The sequence below is a fragment of the Sinocyclocheilus anshuiensis genome, unplaced genomic scaffold (assembly GCF_001515605.1).
Source record: "Sinocyclocheilus anshuiensis isolate Anshui unplaced genomic scaffold, SAMN03320099.WGS_v1.1 scaffold482, whole genome shotgun sequence".
Lineage (NCBI taxonomy): Eukaryota > Metazoa > Chordata > Actinopteri > Cypriniformes > Cyprinidae > Sinocyclocheilus > Sinocyclocheilus anshuiensis.
The window spans coordinates 1,273,963-1,299,642 of NW_015547676.1; the positions used below are offsets into that span (position 1 = coordinate 1,273,963).

Consider the following 25,680-nt stretch of genomic DNA (forward strand, 5'->3'; position numbering starts at 1 on the left):
GGGACAGTTTTCTTAAGCCCGCTCCCGCTGAATTTCTGACCATTACCGCCCACTCCCGCAACATGTGTGTCCCGCTTCCGCAAACATTCTAATATTGTATATTATTTTCGCACATCAGGGAGCAGCTATCGATATGCGGGGTATTGAAGTCGCATTTGAATGAGCGCTCGCTGTTCACTTTCGATTTCGCGATCACGCGCACTCTGTGTAAAGGGAGCACATCTTACAGTGCGTGCATAATTATTAGGCACGCTGATATTCTGATCAAATTTATTTATTCAAGCACATTTTACCAATTCCAAACCACGTCAATCTTAATAACTACAAATGTATCTTTAGTTAAAACAATAACTAAAAAATAAATATTTATTTCTGATAGTTAGGAAATGTATTATTTTAGTATAATTGAGATACTTTTTATTAACATTTTGAATTAGTTTTTATTTGTATAATTTGTGTTATCTTTTCTTTTAATGTTAGTTAAAATTGTAGTCATTTTGTTGTGTGTTTTTTTTTTTTATGTGTAGTTTTTATTAATTACTATTTCAGTTTTGGTTATTTTAGCACCTCAAATTAAACTAAATACAAATGAGAATGTTTCCTTGGCCAAAAATTTTAATAAAATACATTTAATGTATTATGATTTATCCTTATATGATATGTTATGTTATGTTATGTTATGTTATGTTAACATTTATTTTATATCTGGTTTCAATTAAAAAAGTATTGGACCACATTTACACTTGTGATCTTAATAACAGGTGAATATAAGAAATATAAGGTATAGATATAGAACAATCCATATGTATCTGTTGTAGGGCTGCACGATTAATCGAATGCGATTGTTATGCGCATTTTGCCAGCTACCTATAGGGATTTCCTGGGTTTCTTCTGCGAGGCGTATTTGGAGTTTCTCTGGCCTTCGGATGGAGATTTACTGCTGATCACAGAACCGTGCTTCACTGAAAGATATGCATGACAATCACAGCTTCTGTTGAATCGTGATCTCGATTCCATTTCGTTTTATCGTGCAGCCCTAATCTGTATGTATATGTAATGTCTAAAACGTATTTTTAAGGTGTTTGCACTGGGAAATAAGACATACGAGCACTATAACTCCATGGGAAAGTATGTGGACAAGAGACTGGCTGAGCTGGGAGCCCGGCGGATCTTTGACCTGGGAATGGGAGACGATGACGGGAAGTGAGTGACGCTGATTATAATGTTTCTGCTGGTGCTGTGCTTACTTTTTTGAAGTATTTGTATGTTTCCCAAATCGAAAAAATACTCTGATAATGTTTTACTTCGCTACATTTCAAAGCCAAACGTCTTCCTTCTTTTCCCACTAGATTTTATGCCAAACATGACATTTCTTGTTAATTTGAAGTTGAGAAGTATTTTGAAATTCAAGGGAGAAACCAAACATTCAAACTAGAAGAGATGGAGCTTAAAATATTATCACAATATTTTTTTTCCCCATAAAATTTGATATTGACATTTACATGCATCACAACACTTCTTTGCGTTTAATGGGGAAGGAGATACTTTGCATGAGTCTGTAAGCTCCACAGAATCAGGTACCTTTTAATTTGGGGCCCGTGAAATGCAGATTTCTTTTTTCTTTTTTTTTTTCCCGGATTCTGTGTTTTATGATTTAATACAAATTTATAATCAAACATCCTGTCTAATAAACTGAATTAATAAATCTTAATCAATAAAGATTAATCAGTCTTTTAAAATGTAATGAAATGAAAACGTAATTTATAACAAAACGTTGCCTTTTTATTTATTTATTTTTTTGTCAAATAAGAGAACTGTAAATTAAAACATGGATAAATTCTTGGTTTTCCTTACTATTATGATTATTATTATTATTATTTTGAAAAGTACATTTAGTATATAATATATTTGTCATGGTTTCTTCAAGTTACACTAAACCTTTATTTTGCCGGGTTGGACATGAAGACGTCATGATTATTTCTGCTGTGTGATTGACCGTTAGGTTCATCCATATAGAGTAAAAATGTCCAGAGCTTATCATCGTTATCAACATAAATTGTATTGTGATCTTGATATGTAGTTTGTCACACAGCCATACTATAAAGATAAGCCTGTTGGGTTTTTCACATGATCTCATCTCTCATTTATACTGCATTATTAACAAGGTTAAGAACGTGTGTGTGTGTGTGTGTGTGTGTGTGTGTGTGTGTGTGTGAGAGTGTGTGTGTGTGTTTTTTGTGTCTGTGATCAAAGCTGAATATTCTGCATCATTACTCCAGTCACATGATCCTTCAGAAATCATTCTAATATGCTCAAGAAACATTTATGATTATTATCAATGTTGAAAACAGCTGTGCTGCTTCATATTTAAGCATTTATGCCTAAATGAAGAACCGAGCACCAATAATAATTGAGCAGAAAATCAGCAAATGATTTGACTGGAGTAATGATGCTGAATATTGATAATATAATGTTATTAAATACGATACTATCCGATAAAAAGGTGCAGTTTTGCAAGCAGGTTTGTAATGTCTGGGGTCAGTTTTTGACACATGTGGTGGTATGTTTGCTGTGAGCCCTGGTTACCCTCTGACCCTGGTGGAGACTTCATGGTTTACCTTCTGTCGTTCATTGTCTGTTCTCACAGGCCCTTTGATTCGAAGAACCCTTTCCTGGCTGCGGTCACTGTGAACCGCAAGCTCAATAAGGCTGGAGACAGACACCTGATGCACCTGGAGCTGGACATCACAGGCTCCAAAATCAGGTGACACACATCAGGACTGTAACCAGCAAATAGCTAGAAACCGCCAGATACTCCCTCTAATATTTGATATTCACGATGCTGCTCTGCTGAGCTCCATTACACACGCTCTCTGTGTTGTTATAGGACAACGTGAAATTGTGGGATAAAGTTATATTTATTGGTTGCCCTTAGTAGTCTAACAATGCTCATCAATGTCAAAATGTGACCCTGGAGCACAAAAGCAGTGTTAAGTCGCTGGGGTATATTTGTAGCAATAGCCAACAATACATTGTATGGGTCAAAATTATACATTTTTCTTTTATGCCAAAAATCATTAGGATATTAAGATAATGTTCCATGAAGATATTTTGTAAATTTCCTACCGTAAATATATCAAAACTTAATTTTTGATTAGTAATATGCATTGCTAAGAACTTCATTTGGACAACTTTAAAGATGATTTTCTCAATATTTAGATTTTTTTGCTCCCTCAGATTCCAGATTTTCAAATAGTTGTATCTCGGCCAAATATTGTGCTATCCTAACAAACTATACATCAATGGAAAGCTTATTTATTCAGCGTTCAGATGATGTATACATCTCAGTTTCGAAAAATCGACCCTTATGACTGGTTTTGTGCTCCAGGGTCACATATAATAAAGATATTAATATTTACAACTGTATTGGGTTACACTTTAGTTTAAGGTGCCCTTGTTATTAGTGTAATTATACATATTTAAGTACTACGGAGTGATATTAATAAACTACATGTACTTACTTTATGGTTAGGGTTAGGAATAGGGTTTGGCTTAGGGTTACTTACATGTAATTATGCATAATTTATTGTTGTTATAATAGTACATAACGTGTAACAAGGACAACTTAAAGTGTTATCCACTTTATTTTTGTGTCCTTATTACAGTGTAATTATACAAGTACAGAAAAATAATTAACTACATGTACCTACTGTATGGTTAGGTTAGGATAAGGGATTGATTTAGGGTTAGTTGCATGTAATTATGCATAATTTATTGCTATTGCTATAAAATAAAGTGTTACACTGATTTGCACTTAAAAATGTTAAACAGCCAAACGTAATATCTATTTTTTTTAGTTTCACCATTTTACATTGAAAATATAGCCTATATGCATAATTTGAAATGAAAATATTGTTTCAAATATTTAAATTAAGTTCTTCTTTTTTTAATCTTTAAGACCATTACCACCTAAAATAGGGACCCAAAATTATCTTTAGGTGTAGGAGGGAAACATTGTAAATGAAAATTAGCTGATAACAACAACTAACCTCACAAATAAAATCGCCTTAAATAATGCGTAGGCGTCTACAGGAATAAATGCTTGATTCCATAAAAATTTCAAAAAATGTATATATATAAAAAAATATATATATTTTTTTTATTCAAAATGACTTCAGTTCAAAATTTGGAATCAAACTTTCTTGCACGGTTGTGTTTAGGCGTCTGCGCAAAAATTAAAATGACCCTGTAGCGCCATCTAGCGCCCCACTTGCACTTAAAGGGACAGTTCACCCCAAAATGAAGATTCTGTCTTCATCATTTACTCACCATCATGTTGTTTCAAACCTGTTTCTTTCTTCTGGTAAGTGCAAACTAATTGTATTTTCTGTTTTAGTTTTCAAGTGACGGTGTTTTGAAGAATGTTTGTAATAGGGATATGCCGGTATCAAATTTTCATGTTGTGATTAATTGCTAATGCTTTTATCACGGTAACCAAACATTTTCTGTTCCCCAGAATTTTCATTTTTTTGGGTGAACTGTCCCTTTAACATCTAAAACGTTTTAGAGTGTGCAACCATGAACAGTTAAGTTGACATTACTGTATGTTTTAACAACATTATGCGTCAGTTGCCAAGAATTTATAATACATGAGGATCAATGTGGATATAAATGGACATGAATCATTGCAGTTTGTAATATAAGACAATCAAAGAACCTTAATGAATGCATTATAAAAATTAATATGGCAAAACTTTATTGAACGAACCAGTTCTCACTATTAGCTTATTAGCATGCATATTACTAGCATATTGGCTGTTTATTAATACTTATAAATAGAGATGGTGTACTGTTGTGCTCATTTGTTTTGATTTCTGCACAAGTCTCACTCAGGCTGAGCAAGCCTCATCTGGCACGACATAATTATTTATTTATTTTTTTTCTGGCATGACATAAATACATGATCAGTCACCGTAAGTGTGACGTCAAAACAGACCGGTCCGGGCCGATCATGCAGGAAAAAGGGCTAATGCCGGTCAATCGGTGCATCTCTACTTATAAAGCACATAAAAATTTCTGATTCTGCATGAACATATTTTAGATCCCTTAATCTGAACCCAAACCTAAACTTAACAACTGCAATACTATTAATACGCAGCTAATTAGGAGTTTGAGGCAAAAGTCATAGTTAATAGTAAGAAATGGTCCTCAAAATAAAGTGTGACCAAAAATATAAATAACAATATGCACTATAAGTAAATATGCAAATATTTGTCCATTTAAATGGACCTTTGGTATCTTTATTGATTTTTGAAGAGATGGATAACCAGGATGACTGTTCACTTGATAACCGGTGAAACTGTAGAGTTGTTACCATTCAAATGAAATCAGCAACAACAAACTCATCTTTCCACTGCGGAGGACACAGAAGCTGCATCTGAAGTGGCATTAGATGTGTTTACAGACTGTTTGATGAAGCTAAGAGCTGCCATAAATGCATTTACACTGCAAAATTTCCAATGCATAAAGAATTTGATATGGTTAATGTTTTAAATATTTTTAAACATGCAAATAATAAATGTTGGGAAAAATGCAAAGCTAATTAGGAGTTTGAGGCAAAAGTCATAGTTAATAGTAAGAAATGGTCCTCAAAATAAAGTGTGACCAAAAATATAAATAACAATATGCACTATAAGTAAATATGCAAATATTTGTCCATTTAAATGGACCTTTGGTATCTTTATTGATTTTTGAAGAGATGGATAACCAGGATGACTGTTCACTTGATAACCGGTGTGAACTCTAGTAACTGCATTCAAAATGTTGAATACAAAATATTTTTTATACATCAGTTTTAATTCCTTTTAACATGCATACTTACCGCTGATGTTGGAATATGTGTGTGTGTGTGTGTGTGTGTGTGTGTGTGTGTGTGTGTGTGTAGGTATGAATCAGGGGACCATGTGGCTGTGTATCCCATCAATGACAGCGTCATAGTCAACCGGATCGGTGATCTCCTCGGTGTGGACCTCGACACGGTCATCTCGCTCAACAACCTCGACGGTATGACACGAACGACTCAGTCATGTCTGTCCAGCTGTCATGATTACTCAAGCTGTGCTGCTGAAATATATGTGACCCTGGAGCACAAAGCCAGTCTTAAGCCTCGTACACACCGGGACGATTATCACGCGCGCTTATCGCCGACATTTTTCGACGTGACTTTTGTATTCATTTCCAAGCGTTTTAGTGTTTTAGTGTAACTTCAGCAGCTCCAGGCACGTGAACAAAAGCGCCAATCTCATTGTTCGGTCAGTTTTTAACGCAGCGCGTCAAACCAAAAAAAACAGCCCGAGGCGGTTTTTTAAAAATGACGCTTTTACGCCTCGCGTTTTGCGCGTCAGTGTGCACACTCACATTGACGCCCTTTGTTTAGTCACGAGGCGTTAAACGTCGGCGATAATCACACGCGATATTCGTCTCGGTGTGAACAAGCCTTAAAGTCGCTGGGGTATATTTGTAGCAATAGCCAACAATACATATGTATATGATGTATAAATCTACATTTCGAAAAAGTATGACTGGTTTTGTGGTCCAGGGTCACATATGTGTGTGTGTTTGTGTTTCCTTTCAGAGGAGTCCAATAAGAAGCATCCGTTCCCCTGTCCCAGCACGTACCGCACCGCTCTGACGCACTATCTGGACATCACCAATCCTCCGCGCACAAACGTGCTTTATGAACTGGCGCAGTACGCCACCGAGCCCAAAGATCAGGAGAACATGAGGAAGATGGCCTCCTCCTCGCCGGAGGGCAAAGTAAGATCACCGCCACCACTGCAGAAATCAAGACATTTATTATTACAAGCTGCACTCAGTGATTTAGGAACATATTGTGATATGTAGATATTTTTTTATTAATAGTGTTAGTGGTAGTATTAATGTGTGTGATACTGTTATTGGGGACTAGTGTTGTCACAGCATTGGAATTACTAACTTTGATACATTGAAACATATTGATTTTTGATACCGTGGGCGAAAACCACCACAACATTAAGGGCATAAAATGTTAGATTCTTATTAAAAGACATATGTGACCCTGGACCACAAAACCAGTCATAACCCCAGCGACTTAACACTGCTTTTGTGCTCCAGGGTCACATATATAACAAGGCTTGAACACAACAGTGAGGCAGGCTATATTTTTACATTAATAAAACTCCTTGAGGAGGCAGAACACAACATGATCTGACAACTAACCATCAATAAACCAGATTTGGTGCTGCATGATGTGGGGAGAAAGTCTTAATTGCAATTTTTCTGGTTAAAATGTGATTTTTAAAACAAAGAAACAAAACATTACGAAGAACGCCAGGTTTGTTGTGCTTGTTTTAGGGCTGCACAGTTTGGGCAAAAATGTTATATATCAGTATGACTAATGATAATTATGATGCTTATTGCTAAGAAATATTAAACAAAATAAGAAATAAAAAAAATAAAATATTTGTTCTAAAACGGAGCGTTCCGGTGCTTGATTCTGATTGGCTGAGCCACGTTCGAAGCTGTTGTAAATTACTCTACAAACACACACCTTTGTTTACTTCTGTGTGTTGCTCGGCAACCACTTTGTTGAAACCACAACTGTTTCTGAGGAGCTACATTGTTTGGTGGAAGAATACTGTTTTTATTAATATCATTACACTTTATTTGCTCTGTTTTATTTTGTGAAACCTTGCTACGTATATGGAATAACCGTTTTATAAAAGCAATAAGCCCCGTGAAGCTGTGGTTTACAGTGAATTTGGATTATTGCTTTAATAAACATTATAATAAATTAATTGTAGTAATAAATAATAATAACAATCAAATAACACTCTTATTTTACAGAAAACTACAGTGTGACCTGTTAACATGCAGTACTGTACAGTACAAGCTACTATAAATATAAAATCATTAGAAAAGGCTGAGGTGTTATTATAAAATCTATTATTATGAATAATAGATTTGAATAATATGAATATATTAATTGTGACAGATTTTTTGGGATTTGTTTGTTTAATATGAAATATGAGCATCTTATGCATCCACTGAAGAAAAAAAACAACTCCTGTACACTGAAGAAAAACGTATGGATCTGCATATGTTTACTTCAAATGTTTTTAGAGAGAAGTGTTATTTTTCCTATTTGTACCCAAAATAGGGTGGTGTGAGAATTATGGAGCACTAATTATTGCACCTAATTTGATATTTATGTTTATTATTCCCCTGTTCATAATAGATTATATGTTAATCAGTAAATGCTCTCTGGCATGAAAGACAAATCTATTTTGACATATTATAGAAGTCATAATTTGTGGTTTGTTTCTTTTTTTTTTAAATGACATTTGGTGATTAAAATGGAAGCCAAAGCGTCATTATCACAAAAGTTTTTATCTTTCAATGCAACTTAATTCCATGTAAATATTGTATAGTGTAAAATGTTTTAGCAATTGATGTTTTATGAAAGATTTGCCTAGTCCTATGTGTGTGAATGGGACCATAGGAATGTGGGGTTAAATGCAGGGTGTGAGTTTGACTGTAATTCTGCTGCAGTGTGATCATGTGTGTCTGACGCTGTCTTTCTCTCCTCTCAGGCGCTGTACCAGAGCTGGGTGCTGGACTCCTGCAGGAATATTTTGGCTATTCTGGAGGATTTTCCGTCTCTGCGGCCTCCCATCGATCACCTGTGTGAGCTCCTGCCTCGACTGCAGGCCCGCTACTACTCCATCGCATCCTCCTCAAAGGTCAGAGACAGTTTACTTTAGTGTTCAAGATGGAATATGTGTGTTTTCTACAAATTATAACATTATTTCTCTAGCTATCTTCAGTGATGATTCCACCATACTAGGGCTGCAACAAACGATTATTTTGATAGTCGATTAATCTGCCAATTATTCGACTAGTCGATTAATCGGTAGACTTTCCCTATTCAGCTTTTGCAATTAGTTAAAATATTGAGTTATACATATTCTAACAAATAAATAAAAGTAATCAATTTGAAAATCTATTATGTAATTACAATTAATATATGCAAATAAATATATTTGCCACACGAAATGAGAAACTCTCATTCACCATTTAATTAGCTATATGAAAAAGTAACTGAATGACATAATTCTGCCTAACATCTGCTTTTGTAAGTCATATAAGAAACATAATAAAGATAAGACGTTTTATTTTTGGATAAGCTATTTTATTCACAGCATAATCTCTCTTAAAATACCTTATAGGGTTATGATCATCAAAATAGTTTGCAAACCAAACTATCACTTTAATAAAATAATATTTTTTTCCCACTTATAAAAAGATTTTATCATTAGCTAGCTCCACACTGAAGAGCTGCTGTATAACAGAAAATCAAGTCATAATTCTAACTGAAAGCAACACTGACTCGCACATGTTTTTCATGTTTAATGCTGTAAAGCTGTTTGATTTAAGGCTATCTATTGCATAAAGTACTATATAAATACATGTGACTGGACTTTACTGGAGTACTGAACTGCAGAGCTCGTGCAAACATCACGTCGCTGTAATCAGATGCTTTCTCAACTGCTGCTTTCTCACCACTGTCAGTTTTTGTTGTTTATTTTGTTATTGCGAGGACAGCACACGGCATATATTTACATATTCATCCAAACGCTGTTCAGCAGCTTCAGGTTCGGCTGTGTTTGCTCTGAAGCGCTGTCTTCTCTTGAATTACATCCGGGAGGGATGGATAACAACCTTGCACTACAGCGTCACACTGGTCAAACCGCATTATTGCAGGCTCTTACATTAGATCATATGAGATCAAATGACTACTCGACTACAAAACTGTAGTTTTGACTAATTGTTGACTAATCATTTCAGCTCTGCACCATACAGAGAGTGCAAATAACTTCTGTTAGACGTCCCGTCTCTGTTTAGTTTATAAATGGAAAAAAAAAAGTTGAAATGACTTTTCTACACGGATGATTCTGGTGTGTATTGAAGTGTATTCTGCCTGTGACAGGTTCATGCCAACAGCATCCACATCTGTGCTGTAGTGGTGGAGTACGAGACCAAGACAGGCCGGGTCAACAAAGGAGTCGCCACTAACTGGCTGAAGAACAAGATGCCAACCGACAACGGACACAAGGCCACGGTGCCCATGTACATCCGCAAGTCTCAATTCCGCCTGCCCTTCAAGTCCACAAACCCGGTTATCATGGTCGGCCCGGGCACGGGCATCGCCCCCTTCATGGGCTTCGTTCAGGAGCGCGGCTGGCTCAAAGAACAAGGTAGGAAAACGCTGCTAAGTGCTTCCTTGGTTTCAACATTTGTGAGTATTTCTTCAGTATCAGAGTCAGAGGCAAAAGGAGGCTGAGCCATCTCGTAAATGTATTCAAAATGAACTGAAAGTGATTGCTTTGAACTTTTGTTCTGATCCTTTACTTCCTATGTGCTTAAATCAGGTGCATATAATATAAAGCATATAATTGATATTTTTCTCTCATACACTGTAGCCCAAGGGAGTTTTTATCACTGCACTGACATAACAGGATAAAGGCTCATTATTATACTGACCAATCACAGTTGATTTTTTAAATAATGCAATATCATTTTAAAATGCAAAAGTGAGGCAAAAGGTCATTTTTAGGGGTGCTTGTTTTTGGAAATAAAGTTGTTACAATGGCAATATTTTAGATTAATTTGAAATGTACAATTATACATTTTATATAATGATAGCTTAATATAAGAAAAACGTTCTGTGGATTATTGAAGACAGGTAAACGGTAGGGCTGGGCAAAAAAACTGATTTGCCGATTAATCGTTTTTTAAATGACGTCGATTCGATATCGATTCTCAAAAGCTGCGAATCTATCTTTTCCGGTATTTATTTCAGCACACATTTAAAATAAGATCTGATTAACATGAATCTTATCATTAGTCTTCTCCACTAGATGTCACCCTTATTTACCTTGCGCGATGTTACAACAGAAAGCCTGTCATTCATTCAGCGCTTATCATGGCCATACGCGTGATTTGCAATGCTCAGGTGAAATGCTATAGTAATATTATAAATCTGCAGAAGCATCTGATATCACGCATAAGATTTCCGCAATGAATGAATGGCGGATGGCACCGCGCACTGTTTTGTTTACTACACACATACTAAAGCGCGGATGACGCTCGCGGTGTTTTCAGCTTCTGCCGTCTCACTATATGATGATATGAACACGAATGTCATCTCCAGCTGCTCTGAGAGTCACTTCATTAGCATTTACCGTTTCATTTGAGAAAACTACTGTCATATCACATACACAGCAGCTGCAAGTTCTTCACGGCAACCCGTCAAAATAAAAGTTTAGTTTAACGTTCTACTGTCAGAATATATTACTATTTAGCAGTCTTAAGACTCAATGCTACTACTGCTAATAAATATTAATAAATCTTTATTTTTAAAGGAATAATCACATCTGTTTTCTTTTTAATTTTAACAGTAAACCTCTGTTGTGCAGCACTTTGTTTGCCATAAATTAAATAAATTAAATTAATGTTTTATGCCTTCATCTGATTACCAGAAAAATTAAGAAAATGTTATAGGGCCCTTGTTTAAAAAGGACCCTACAAAAATCGAGAATCGAATCGAGAGCTTGCATATCGAATCGAATCGAATCGGGACATCTGAATCGATACCCAGCCCTAGTAAACGGTCAGTAATAAAACAAAAACAAAGAAACTTATTGCATGCAACAGGACAAATATAATAGAACAAATATACAAATGAAATAAAGAGTTCTTCAGGCAAGTTTGTGTGCGGAAATGTAAATACTCGCCAAGACAGGCATTTTGCCGCAACTTTGGTGTATTTGACTGTTAAAGGAATAGTTCACTCAAAAATGAGAATTTCCTGAATATGTGCTCACCCTCAGGCCATCGGAGATGAAGATGAGTTTGTTTCATGATCAGAGTTGGAGAAATGTAGCATTGCATCAGTGTCTCAACAATGGATGCTCTGCAGTGAATGGGTGCCGTCAGAACGAGAGTCCAAACAGCTGATAAAAACATCACAATAATCCACAAGTAATCCACAGCACTCCAGTCCATCAGTTAACATCTGGAGAAGACAAAAGCAGAGACAAATCCAGCATTAAGATGTTTTTAACTAAAATCCGAGTCCATAATCCATAATAACACTTCTTCTAGTGAAAAAGTGGGCTGGTCTGAATCAGATCAAGCACTGTTTACAAGCCAAAACAGCTCTAAACAAATATGCAGGTGGATTTTGATGTGGGAGACAACAGGAGATGGACTTTTTCACTGGAGGAAGTGTTATTATGGATTATGGACTCGTATTTTAGCAGTTTGGGCTCTCATTCTGACAACACCCATTCACTGCAGAGCATCCATTGCTGAGCAAGTGATATAATGACACATTTCTCCAAACCTGATCAAGAAACAAACTCATCTACATCTCGGATGGCCTGAGAGTGAAATACATTTTTGACTAATTTTCATTCATCTGTAAACCATTCCTTTAAACATATTAAACCATGCAAATTGTGCTGTGTGACGCACCACTCTGTCTGCACTTACTTCAGGTGTGTGCACATCGAAAACTGTCAGAACTGAATTCTCTTTTGCTTCTTATTGCACTTGTACCATGTTTATCTATGGCTCTCCCACCCTATTCCACTCATACATAGGGTTGAGTATCGTTTGAATTTTATCGATTCTGATTCTTATCGATTCCTAATTCCGATTCCAATAAAATAAACAAATCCATTTAAAAAAATTTAAGTCAAAGTCAAACATATTTATTCAGTTTTTTGCCTATGGTTTTAGCCTACCAAACAAATACCACAGGAAAAAAAACACAACTAGACTAATATACATTTCAAACATTAAATCGTTAAAGACAAGTAAACAGTAAGCAATAAAACAGGAATAAACAAATCAGTTAGCAATAGCATAAATAAATAAAACTAATTTCAGGTACAGAAATTGAAATTAAAAGTTTAAAAACACTGCATAGTTTTCTTTTCATAAAAAAATAGATTAATCCTCATTAAAGTTAAGATATTCAGTCAAGATCAGTTAATGATTTTCTTTTGTTCTTTGATTAACATTATTGACAGGCAGCGCGTTTATTAGGCGGCTGTCTCTTTAATATCGAACGCACACGGATCTAAAAATACTGTTACACATGCGTTTTCTTTCTCATCTGTTTACGTTCACTTAAGACAAAAAAAATGGCTGTGTTTAGGATGATATACTGACGTATTTAGTGCATACTGGTCGATAAATGTGAAAGAGAAGTCCGTTCCGGCCCGGAACAACCTTTGTGGAAATGCACGGAACGGTTCGAGAACGGACACCGATCGGGAACCCGCATCGGGACAGCTGTTCTCTGCTCGCGCTTCAGATGTGTGCGCTGCACGCAAACAGTGCGCAAGTTATTTCCCTTCCTGCACTTAAATAGTTTAAAAATCACATTAAAATGTGAACGCAGGAATCGTTAAGCGGAATTGAAATCCATGTGTCTTATCGAATACCCGGTTCTCGATACCCAACCCTACTCATACATAACCAGTCACTGCCAGAGGTAACCGTTCAGTTCAGTCAGCTTTCACTATCACTCTAGTGTCTCAACAAGCCCACGGTCATGCCATTAATATCTTGATTTCACATTTGCAGGTAAGGACGTTGGAGACACAGTGTTGTACTATGGCTGCCGTTACAAGAAGGAGGACTTCCTGTACCAAGAGGAACTGGAGGAGTTTGAGAAGACTGGGGTTCTGACGGCACTCAATGTAGCTTTCTCCAGAGACCAGGCCGAGAAGGTAGCGCTCATGCTAGGCTACGTCTCGGCCCACAGTCAAAAACATCCCCTAAAATACCTTTGATAATAGTTTTTCTAATTAAGAGCATGAAGGTACTCAGCATGCCCTCTCTGTACCATCTAACAGGAATATTTGATCCATCAACATCCTTAAATGATCTGTTTTATCAATTGTGTTTAAACTAAGGCTGTCAAGCGATTACAATTTTTTAATCCAATGAATTATATGATGTGCTGATTAAACTAATTGCACATTAATTTGGGTTGAGAAATTACCCCCCAAACTATCATTTAAAGTCATTGTTGTGTTAAATGAGAAAAGCATTGAATAGATAATACAAATAAAGTAGCTTTATAAAGAAATATTTTTATTCAACATAGAATTAATCACACACAAACTGTTAAGGCTACAGTATAAACATAACTAAAGCATCTGAAATGCTATTTGTGTATTTACATAGCCATGAATGCATTTACACTTCAGTTAGAAATGCTTAAACAATGCTATGAAATGAATGAGTTTTAAATGGGCAGTAATGGGTTAAAAATTAGTATTAAAATGATTTTTTTAATGAAATATAAAAATGAAACGAAAACCAACAGTAGGTGGTGACAAGTGTCTTAATGAGTGAGTCATTGAATTATTCATTCAACCGATTCCTTCAAACAAATCAACTGACTGGCTGTATGAATGAATCATTGAATCATTGACTCACTCGATTCATTTAATGGATTAATTCAGTAATGAAACAGACGCAAAATAGTTTTGCTGTAACTTTGATCGGAACTATTTTCGTGTGTGAAATTGAGCCAAAACAGACAATATTTAAATTTTTTTACTGAACTGTCAAGTCAATATGACATTTGCAGTCGTGCAGATATTTGGGGAAAAAAGCACTGGTGTGAAAAACAACGCTGGTGTGATATTGCTAAACTATATCAAATGATATAAATATAAGAGATAAATCGTATCTTGAATTTTAGGGAATATAACTCATGGATTAAAGTGTTCCATCAGTTCATAAAGACAGTCACTTGCTTCATTCCTGAATGATTCAGCCGTTCGAACGAATCAATTGAATGAATGACTCAGTGATCAAATCAGTGACTTGCTGCCACCTGCTGGCGGATTTAGTTTCATTTTTATCCTATAATTTCAGTCAAGAGCGCTTGTCCTGCTAATTTAAAAAGTTGGAGCACCTTCTCATCAATAATCAAAAATCAAAAATTCTAATAAAAAATTTGCCTTCCTAATACGAGGTGACATTTGACTCCTTAAAGTGACTCCAGCCGTTTAGGTGGCATGAGTGCAATTAAATTCATGTCAAATTAATGTTTTAAATATAAAATGTTGAATACAGAAATATTAAATGATTTAAATAACTGAAATTATACGCTAAAAATGAAACTAAATATTTAAAACAATATAATAAAAAAGTAGAATAAGACAAATAAGTTACCAATCATATGAAATTAGTATTAATAAATTAATTTATACTACAGAGGTGGCACAGAAGAACACAAAAGTGACTTGTAGGTACATTTCCAGCCGTTTAGGTGGCATGAGTGCAATTAAATTCATGTCAAATTAATGTTTTAAATATAAAATGTTGAATACAGAAATATTAAATGATTTAAATAACTGAAATTATACGCTAAAAGTGAAACTAAATCCGCCAGTAGGTGCCAGCAAGTCACTGATTTGATCACTGAGTCATTCATTCAATTGATTCGTTCGAACGGCTGAATCATTCAGGAATTAATGAAGCAAGGGAACTTTAATCTCTGATATAACTGCATTTTTATAGATGATGCACAGGTCTGGACAGCTGCATTCAATGCATTATTTTAACAAATTACTTTTTCCATAATCAATCGCACAAAATTAACACGTCAAATCAGCAGCCCTAGATTAAACACCACCCGTTCTCCTCATCACTGACTTGATATGTGCTTCCTCCAGGTGTACGTGCAGCATCTGCTGAAGAAGAACAAGGAGGCCGTCTGGAGGCTGGTTCACTCCGACAACGCTCACATCTACATCTGCGGGTGCGTAAACCTCACCTCAAAACATCACGAGACAGAGCGTCTCTCTAACCATTCTCACACATTCATTCTCCTCCGCAGAGACGCGCGTAACATGGCTCGCGACGTCCAGAACGCCTTCTACGAGATCGCAGAGGAGCTGGGAGGACTGAGCCGCTCGCAGGCGGTGGATTACGTCAAGAAACTCATGACTAAAGGACGCTACTCGCAGGACGTCTGGAGCTAAACCAGCTCGCTCCCTTCCCCTTCTGTACATTCCTGATGTGTGCTTTCATTCCTACGAGTCTGTCATCCTTCAGAAAGAAAACACTGGCACACACGACCTCATTCTAAAATGAATTATCTCATGTTACGTTAGAGACAGAAATCCTGTGTAGAATCGTGATCTTAACCTACTAATCAAATACATATGCATGAGACGTTATAATCAAAAATACGGTCGTTTTTAGTATCCACCAGACACAGTGTGCAGAGCTGGATTAATGCTGTAGCAGTACTTTGAGACTTAAACTCACGGTTATTGTTATGAACTGGATGAAAGTGGTTTTAAACATGCAAAAAAACAGATTCCTGGAGGAGTATGATGAAGTTGCTCACTTCTCAGTCTTCAGATGTCAGTTTAGTTCTCTGAAGTACTTCATTTCATTTTTCTGTAAGTGCCCAGTAAAGTTCATCTCTATTCATTTCTCATAATCTCATATAACAGTATGTGATGTTGAGATGCAGACAAGGGAACAGATGCTGGTCTGGAAGCTCTAGTGCCTTATTTACTGTGTCATTTGCATTAGCGGAAGACCAGCATTGCTGCTGAAAACAGTAGAAATATATATAGTAGTAGTATTTTTTCTCTTTTTTACATAATCATAGTTTCATATGCACCTGTTGTTTCCAATGCATACAGCTGTTTAGGCATATTTGTAGTGATTAAATATAAATTTAACATTTAACCTTGTCTTGAGCCTGTTTTTGTTCACTTTTGCCCATCAGACAGTGCATGTAAGGACGGTTTGGTCGCCCATCGTCTTTAGAGGGACCAGTGAAACGCTTTTATTCATCACTATTTTCTGCCTTTAGAATAATATTACAAATCATCAACAATAACACACACACAAAGTTACATTTAATGACTTTTAAAATGCTAGCTCCAAAGTGGTCTCCTTTTGCCTAGATTAGTTTTGACTAGCAGGTGCTGTTTTAGTTGCTTTACTTCATGCTCGTGTAGATAAAGGCATTGCGTAGTCTTCTGTTCTGTTGTAAGTTAATCTGATGCTGCTAAACTGTACTAATGGAGACCACAGGTGGTTGTCATTCACTGTATTGCAGTAATAGAAAGTCAGTTAATATAAAGACTTTTAGCAAAGTGTTTTTCCCTCGGTTTATTTCACAGTCGTTTATGGAAGCTTATATTTACTCGCATTTCACAGACGTTAACAATTCGAGATATGAAGTCAGAACTGAAAGATATAAAATGTGGAATTGTGAGATATAAACAAAATGTAAGAAAAAAAAGTCACAATTACCTTTTTTATTTTTTTATTCTGTCAGCCCTCAGAATTCAGAGGAGGGAAAAAATCATAACTGTGAGAAGAAAAATGTCAGAATTCTGAGTTTATTTATATATCGCAATTCTGTGTTCTGTCTAGAAATTGTTTCTTTTTTCTCAAAACTGAGAAAGTTGCAATTAGCCCCTATTCTGTGTCAGAAACTGCTTCCATGAAAACTGAAGTCCTGCCTCTGACTGTACTTTAACATATATTTAAATAGAATATTATTTGATTACTCTTGCCATTGCTCGGTTGCCTTCAGAGAATATGTTAAAGGACTGTCCGCTAATACTGTCCCACATAAACTACTCCTGTGTTGCTGGGACAGAGCAACCTGTCAGCTTTAGTTGGATTTGCTAACTAAAGACATTTTAAACCGGGAAGCCCAAAGGCCCTTTCTGCTGAAATAGCGTAACCACACTGCTACTAAAATCTGTTGTTTTGAATATTAAACATATATGGAGAACCGCCGTAATAACACATGATGAATCAAAGCTCAAACAGAGTGAATGTATCAAGGTGCACACAGTGTTGTAAAATAAATTAATGTAATTTAATTGACATTTTTTCCAATGGTTCTCAGGAGGACATTATTAGTTTATTATAATGTATTATGTATGCATTATGTAAATATGATATATGTAACATTATAACTGAAAATACTTTTTATTACACCCATGCAAGCCCTATATTTGGAGAGTGTCATACTCGGTCAATTACAATAACTAGCTTCTCAAATGAGCTTCTGTGAAACTAAAGAAAACGGGCGCCATCGTTTCGTGACGTCACAAAGCTGTGGAGCTCACGTGACAGAAAAGGCGCAAAGTTGATACCACTTTCCAACAGATAGGGGTCTTTATCCAAATGCATTTTGACTAAATATATCTATTACGTTACGCTTTTCGTTCGCGCTGTTATCGGTTCGCCATAAATCATGCCTTTTAGACGTTGCTGCTGTATTTTAGTTGTCATATGTGTCAAATAACCGAGTGAATCCACACGTTCCCGCTCAGCACGTTAGACTGTACCATCCGGTCTCGGGTCAAAGTTCAAAAGAAGTCTGCAGTGCGTGTTCCGCTCCTGCCGGGTTTTTAATTTCTTTATTTTGGAATAGGTGGTCTTTCGTTTTAATTCCTTCAGAAAGATGGCCTCAGGTGAAGATATATAATACATCGTAGTCCATAACGCAGTAATCGTTCTTTATTTGTTTGCTGTTCAGTTTTGTGAGACATAAAAGATGATAACCGCAGCGCGCTTAGCATTAGCGGCTAAACTGACGACGCGGTGTTTGATAATGTTTAGTTATAAAACCACATTCTCGATAGAAAACACGATATACGCCTCTTTAATTATGTGTATCTTATGTTTAAGTATACAAAACGAGCTCGGTGGATGTGTAAATGTGTCGAGGATGAGCGTTCCGCCGCGAGCTCCGGGAATAGCGTGGTGTGGTTGTTAGCTTAGCATTTTTACTAACGCTTATGTCTGCTACGCGTTTCACTGACTTGATTAACTTTGTTGCGGTGCTGTTTACACTAAATATATTCTGCCTAATTGTTTATTTGTGTCCGCAGATTCAGGCTACGGTCAGCCTGGCGCTCAACAAAGGTTTGAATTATGGGCGTTATAACTCCTCTACATAATGATAATTGTTATAGATCTGTATTACTGGGTGAATATCCGGGTAACGTTACGAGAATGTGGCGGCAGTGCAGTGCCACGATTTTAGTTTTTTTTAAATATTAACTCATTCGTTTGTTTCAGGATGTGTAATTTCCCCCCTTTTTTCTTTGTGCAGCTACGGATCTTATGGCGGATCCCAGGCCTATCAAGCTGGACAGGTAATGCTTCATTATGGTTTAGTGTGTGTATAAAAAAATAGATATATATATTTATGTATGTGTGTATCAGGGCTGGGCGATATGGGCAAAAATTCATATCTGTATTTTTTGGCCCATTTGCGATATACGGTATTTTCGTTTTTGTATTAAAAAAAATCTGTGTTTATATATAAATAAAAATATATGTCCTCCGCTATATTTTCAGATGCGCTTGTATCAAACTACTGTATATCGATCTAAACGGTATTGTCTCATAACGAATCGCTTATAAAGAAAATATCGATATATCGTACAAACTCGATATACCGCCCAGCCCTAGTGTGTGTGTGCTGTAGGGATGTGCATCTCATGACTGAGGCTGATACGATACGCATCTCGATGCATAGCCTACGATACATTAAAGATGCATATGAAGCAGCTAGCGATGCGATTCACATCTTACGATGCAGTGCGATCCGATTTCGATTCAACACAATGTGATTCGATGCAATGGAGAAAATATGATAACTTTTAGTGCCTTGAGGCCTGTTTTCATAAAACAAGTTAACCAAATAAGCCAGGCTTATTTCATTTAGTCTGACTCATTGTCAAATGATTTGGTTCCATAAAGCAAATTTAACATAGGCCTAGATCAAGCTTAGTCACTGTGGCAACTTATGCTGGGAAACTAACCTGGACTAAAGCAGGCTAACTGTCAGATTAAGCTAAGCTCCTCTACTGACCAATAGCAACATAATGATATTACCACGGTCTCAGTTTATACACGTACTGGTAAAAAATGTATAGCCTGAATGCACTGTAAGTCGCTTTGGATAAAAGCGTCTGCTAAATGCATAAATTAATTAAATTATTACTATTATTATTACATACTATTATTTGACTTTTTTTTTTTTTTTACAGTTTCTAGCCATGCAGCCTTTCTCTCAGGTTTTATTACAGCTGTACGTTTTATAGTTTGCAGAACATAATCTAAAATTGCTCTTTAAAGCGTAAATCACTGAATTAAAAATTTAAATAAAGAAAATGACTATATTTTGACTGCTATAAGAAACACATTAACTCATTTGAGCTTAGTAATTAGTATACTGCGTCTATTACTATTATTATTACATACTATTATTTAGGGCTGCACGATTAATCGCATGCGATATTTAACGCACATCTTCTTAATGTCCAAAAACGAATTTTTTAGCAAAATGTATATTTTACTCAGAATTATTGCGCTCGTATTGATTGCGCTCTGTCTGTTTAGCAGCACTCGTTGCTCTCGCGTGCCTCGCCCACTCCTGACAGCAAAATGGATATGTTTGCGTGACTTTCTAACATTTACAGATGAAAAATATACTTGTGGCAGGTCAGTTATGCACTGAGGAAAACACAAAGTCTCAAATGCATTAAACAGCACAGATATTCGCTGTTTGTCATGGTGGATCGATTTGATCCATGATCGACATTAAGAGCTGCTTAAGAATAAGCGTCCACAAATTAGTGAGATTGTGTGAACTTAATTTGTCGTTAATGGAACTGCTTTAGCCCCAATTGATTTGTTAGATTATTTCAGGTCAGGTTTTGGACTTTAATCCCAGTTTTTCCTCGGGTCTCTGTGGTGTTGTGATGCATCATATTCACGCAGCAGCAGCGGTGATGAGAGAGCGCGCTTGAGAAACAGTTTAGAGAGGAGAAATCAATCTACATATACAATATTGGTCACAGATTATTGGTCACTTTCTAAATAATAAAAGTATAGCGCATCCACTAGTAATTATATATAAATGAATCAGTTTTTACTGATGCAAATATGTTAGAAACGATGCATCGCGATACAAATGACAACTTATAGCCGATGCACACTTTTTAAACCGATGCACCGAGCGAATCGGGGAATCTTCCCATCCCTAGTGTGTATATGTGTGTATATATATATATATATATATGTATGTGTGTGTGCATGTATAAATAAAAAATGTGTGTATATAACAATATACACTACAGTACAAAAATGTATTGTACTACAGTACAATAATTTTTATTCATTCTTTTTTTGAAAGTAATTAACTTTTATTCAGCAAGGATGTGTTAAATTGATAAAAAGTGATAGCAAACATTTATATTGTTAGAAAATATTTATATTTTGAATAAATGCTGTTCTTTTTAACTTTTTATTCATCAAAGAATCCTGAAAAAAGTATCGCAGTTTCCAAAAAAATATTTGGCAGCACAACTGTTGATAATTCTAATAATAAATCAGCATATTAGAATGATTTCTGAAGATCATGTGACACTTTATACTGGAGTAATGATGATGGAAATACAGCTTTGATCACAGAAATAAATTATATTTTAATTTATATTTTGAATAAATGCTGTTCTTTTTAACTATTTATTCATCAAAGAATCCTTAAAAAGTATCGCAGTTTCCAAAAAAATATTTGGCAGCACAACTGTTGATAATTCTAATAATAAATCAGCATATTAGAATGATTTCTGAAGATCATGTGACACTTTATACTGGAGTAATGATGATGGAAATACAGCTTTGATCACAGAAATAAATTATATTTTAAAGAATATTAAAATAGAAACCATTATTTTATATTGTAATAACATTTTGCAAGATTACTTTTTTTCTGTATTTTTTATCAAATAAATGCATCCTTGATGCGCATAAGAGACTTCTTTAAAAAAACATTACAAGACTTACTGATCCCAAACTTTTGACCGGTAGTGTGTGTGTGTGTGTATATATTTGTATGTATATATGTGTGTATGTTGGCGCTTAATGATTTTGTCTTTCCAGCAGGGATATGGTCAGGGTAATGGGAGCGGCTCTTACAGTGGACAGAGTTACAGTGGTTATGGACAGCCTAGTGGTATGTGGTTTATAGGTGATTTTATGAATGTTTAATGATGGATGGTGTGTAATGGACATGATTTCCTGAAGGAGAGAGCTATGGCCAGTCGTCTCAGGGTTACTCCTCTGGTGGTTATGGTCAGCAGCAGCAGCAGCAGCAGCAGCAGCAACCGCCGCAGCAGCAGCAGGGCTATGACAGCTACGGACAGCAGGGATCCGAATCCTCGTCCGGGTGAGAGATCGGACTTCTGTCATAGCCACATCTTGTCTCGATCATTATTGATGACAAATGACAAACCGAGTGGGATCTATATAGAATGAATAAACTCCATGAAATTAGTCCCAATGTTGGAAAAAACATTTCTATCAATTCTCTAACCGATGGGACCAGATTGTTTATACCCGCTGTATAATAGGTCTTTCCAGGATGATTTTTAATGCTAGGGGAAGATCCTCCAACATGTTCTCTCTGCCGAATCCCTTTATCCATTAAGCATGTTTTATTAGATTGTGCTGGTTTTAACTGTGTTAGAAAACTTTTTTTATTTAGTTAACTCTTTTGAAGGGATTTTTAACCAAGTTAAGCCAAATACAGTTTGAGTTTTTAGCAAAAATAAGTTGTAAAAACATGATATAATTCAGCCATAATATTTCTCGCCATGAAACTAGCCACAGAAGCTGGAATGGCGTTAAACACAAACAAACTCTTGTTATTGATGACATAAGTATGTTTACTCTGCTGATTACAGGGCTTCTGCAGGAAGTGTTTGGAAACAGCATTTTTCATATGCCAAACACTGGTTTCTGCCACAGAATGCATAGCCCTGTAATTGTGTAACCATCATAGTTATTACTACAGTGCAATGTGAAATTCTGCTCCTGACTGGCCTGATTAGCTCCAACCCTATATGTGAGAGAGAGACCGCTCTGTTTCATATGAAATTATAGGGATGCACTGATAGGATTTTTTTGGCCGATACTGCTTTTAACAAACCACTATTGGCTGATATTGGTCAATTGCATAAAGCAGGGCTTAAAAATGATCTGTTCACTCTGAGCAGAATCGGTAGTTGATCGTTTCTGTTCCTGCGTTCCTCTTCCGTATTACGTTCAGAAACTGGTTTGAGTAGAAAAAAATACCGGTTAATAAATATATTTTTTTTTTACTTTTCCTTTGCCTATAATAATAAAGTACAGCGTTTTCTGTACTCAAAGGGAAAAAAGCCTTGATCTGGAACTTGCTGTTAGTCCTAGTCAGTACAGCATCTTTTCTAGATTTTGACCAAGTGTACTAAACAAAAGGAAAAACTGTCAACGCTTTAAAGCCAGCACAAATTACACACAAAAAAAAAGCCTACCACTCTCGTTCTGCATGAATCCAAATGTTTCCGTATTTATGTAAACAATAGGCTTTGTTCTTCACTCGCATTATCATACATGTATTTTTTTTTTTATCGTTTTTGCCATTAAAATAGCCTGAGATGCTGACATGGCATTAAATAAAAATATACTACTAACTCGCATTGAGGCAAAACATCATTCAAAACTGTAACGCTTTTGCAAAATAAAGAAAACGGCTTTCTGCCGTCTCTGTTTCCTTTCCGTGAAATTCAGAGCACTTTACAATGAACCGAAACTTTTTCTTTCGTTTTGTTAATCTGTTAATGATTTAAGTGAAACATATTTCGTGTATAGGCCTATATATTCCTTATGTAACCTATATAGTTTTATTCGGTTTTCTTCATTCATAGAAGTGCTGCAGGTGTGTGATGTGAGCTTTTGTGAATCCCCTGCGTTCCTCTGTATTACGTTCAGAAACTGGTTTGAGTAGAAAAAAATACCGGTTAATAAATATATATTTTTTTTACTTTTCCTTTGCCTATAATAATAAAGTACAGCGTTTTCTGTACTCAAAGGGAAAAAAGCCTTGATCTGGAACTTGCTGTTAGTCCTAGTCAGTACAGCATCTTTTCTAGATTTTGACCAAGTGTACTAAACAAAAGGAAAAACTGTCAACGCTTTAAAGCCAGCACAAATTACACACAAAAAAAAAGCCTACCACTCTCGTTCTGCATGAATCCAAATGTTTCCGTATTTATGTAAACAATAGGCTTTGTTCTTCACTCGCATTATCATACATGTATTTTTTTTTTTATCGTTTTTGCCATTAAAATAGCCTGAGATGCTGACATGGCATTAAATAAAAATATACTACTAACTCGCATTGAGGCAAAACATCATTCAAAACTGTAACGCTTTTGCAAAATAAAGAAAACGGCTTTCTGCCGTCTCTGTTTCCTTTCCGTGAAATTCAGAGCACTTTACAATGAACCGAAACTTTTTCTTTCGTTTTGTTAATCTGTTAATGATTTAAGTGAAACATATTTCGTGTATAGGCCTATATATTCCTTATGTAACCTATATAGTTTTATTCGGTTTTCTTCATTCATAGAAGTGCTGCAGGTGTGTGATGTGAGCTTTTGTGAATCCGTGTTCTACACTATCCTGCCATTTTTGCTGGTTTCAAACACACAAAAAGCTGCATATTACATGCCAATCATTTTCACTTAAATGTAGGCCTAATGCTTGGTGGTTTGTGACATCTCCTCGGGTAAACTAACGCCGGGGCACTGCTAATGCGACTTACCTATGATTTCACTCGTTGGATGTGTCAGCGTCACATTTGTATAGGCTGTGCTATGCCGTCTGACAAACTATATTTTGTACAGATTTTTTGTATTTCGTTTTGTATGCATTTAATTTTTTTGCCCAGAGAAAAACGTTGGATTATGCAACAGACATGCAACTCATTGTCTCCATGCAGTTAATTAATAAACCATTGGTATCTGCCCTTTTCATGCTATTTCCAATATGCCGATGGCTTTAAAATAATCAAAAACCGGCAGATAAATATCAGCGGCCGATACATCGGTGCATCCCTAGCCACAAGGTCTTTTGGCTGCTGTCAGCGGGACCAGCATCTTTGAACGGTCAACAAGGATCATGATGCACCAGAAAATCTGTTGTTACTAGGGGTTGCACCGACTAATCGACTCGTCAAATTCAGTGCTCTGCCATGACTCTTTAAGCTTGACGTTGACTAGTATCTGGTCCTATAGAGGGCGCAACAGGATAATAAATCTTTGAAGGACTTCCACATTTACGCTCCGTTTCCAAACGGTTAAAATTACAAATAAATGCATACTCTGAAAGCGCTCCACAAGACATGTTAATGCTTTTTACAGTATTGTCACGGTATTGAAATTTTGTTTTAAAAAAGTTGTCATAATACAGTATAACCAGTATAACAACTTTTTTCTTATAACAAAAATAACTGAACATTTAAATGCAATAAAGCAATACAGAAAAATGTATAAAGTTAATGTATAATATACTGTATAAATGTATAAGTTTTACACGGATTAAAGTGCAAAAGAACTATAAAGACCAATAGGTATCACTTTACAATAAGACCTCATTAGTTAACCTTAGTTAATGCATTAACATTCACAATGAGCAATATCTACATTTGCTACAGAAGTTATTAATCTTTGTTAA

General features: G+C 35.9%; 2 protein-coding genes across 3 annotated transcripts in view; both read left to right on the top strand.

The window, feature by feature from the left end:
* The window catches only part of LOC107703009 (NADPH--cytochrome P450 reductase-like), a 42,134-nt gene extending 25,301 nt beyond the window's left edge, over nt 1-16,833 (top strand). Inside the window, exons 6-15 of the mRNA XM_016505497.1 lie at nt 1,079-1,203; nt 2,504-2,513; nt 2,577-2,764; nt 5,945-6,063; nt 6,635-6,816; nt 8,631-8,780; nt 10,028-10,295; nt 13,696-13,841; nt 15,804-15,889; nt 15,968-16,833. Of these exons, the coding sequence (XP_016360983.1) occupies nt 1,079-1,203; nt 2,504-2,513; nt 2,577-2,764; nt 5,945-6,063; nt 6,635-6,816; nt 8,631-8,780; nt 10,028-10,295; nt 13,696-13,841; nt 15,804-15,889; nt 15,968-16,112 (1,419 nt within the window). The 3' untranslated portion in view covers nt 16,113-16,833. The remainder of the gene's footprint in view (nt 1-1,078; nt 1,204-2,503; nt 2,514-2,576; nt 2,765-5,944; nt 6,064-6,634; nt 6,817-8,630; nt 8,781-10,027; nt 10,296-13,695; nt 13,842-15,803; nt 15,890-15,967) is intronic.
* A 1,627-nt stretch (nt 16,834-18,460) lies between these two features.
* The window catches only part of LOC107703040 (RNA-binding protein FUS-like), an 18,453-nt gene continuing 11,233 nt past the window's right edge, over nt 18,461-25,680 (top strand). The window contains exons 1-5 of one of the 2 annotated variants that reach the window (XM_016505532.1): nt 18,461-18,584; nt 19,005-19,038; nt 19,229-19,271; nt 22,072-22,141; nt 22,213-22,354. In XM_016505532.1, the coding sequence (XP_016361018.1) occupies nt 18,575-18,584; nt 19,005-19,038; nt 19,229-19,271; nt 22,072-22,141; nt 22,213-22,354 (299 nt within the window). In that variant the 5' untranslated portion in view covers nt 18,461-18,574. Of the gene's footprint in view, nt 18,585-19,004; nt 19,039-19,228; nt 19,272-22,068; nt 22,142-22,212; nt 22,355-25,680 lie in introns of both variants that reach the window. The other variant, XM_016505531.1, reaches the window with a different exon arrangement.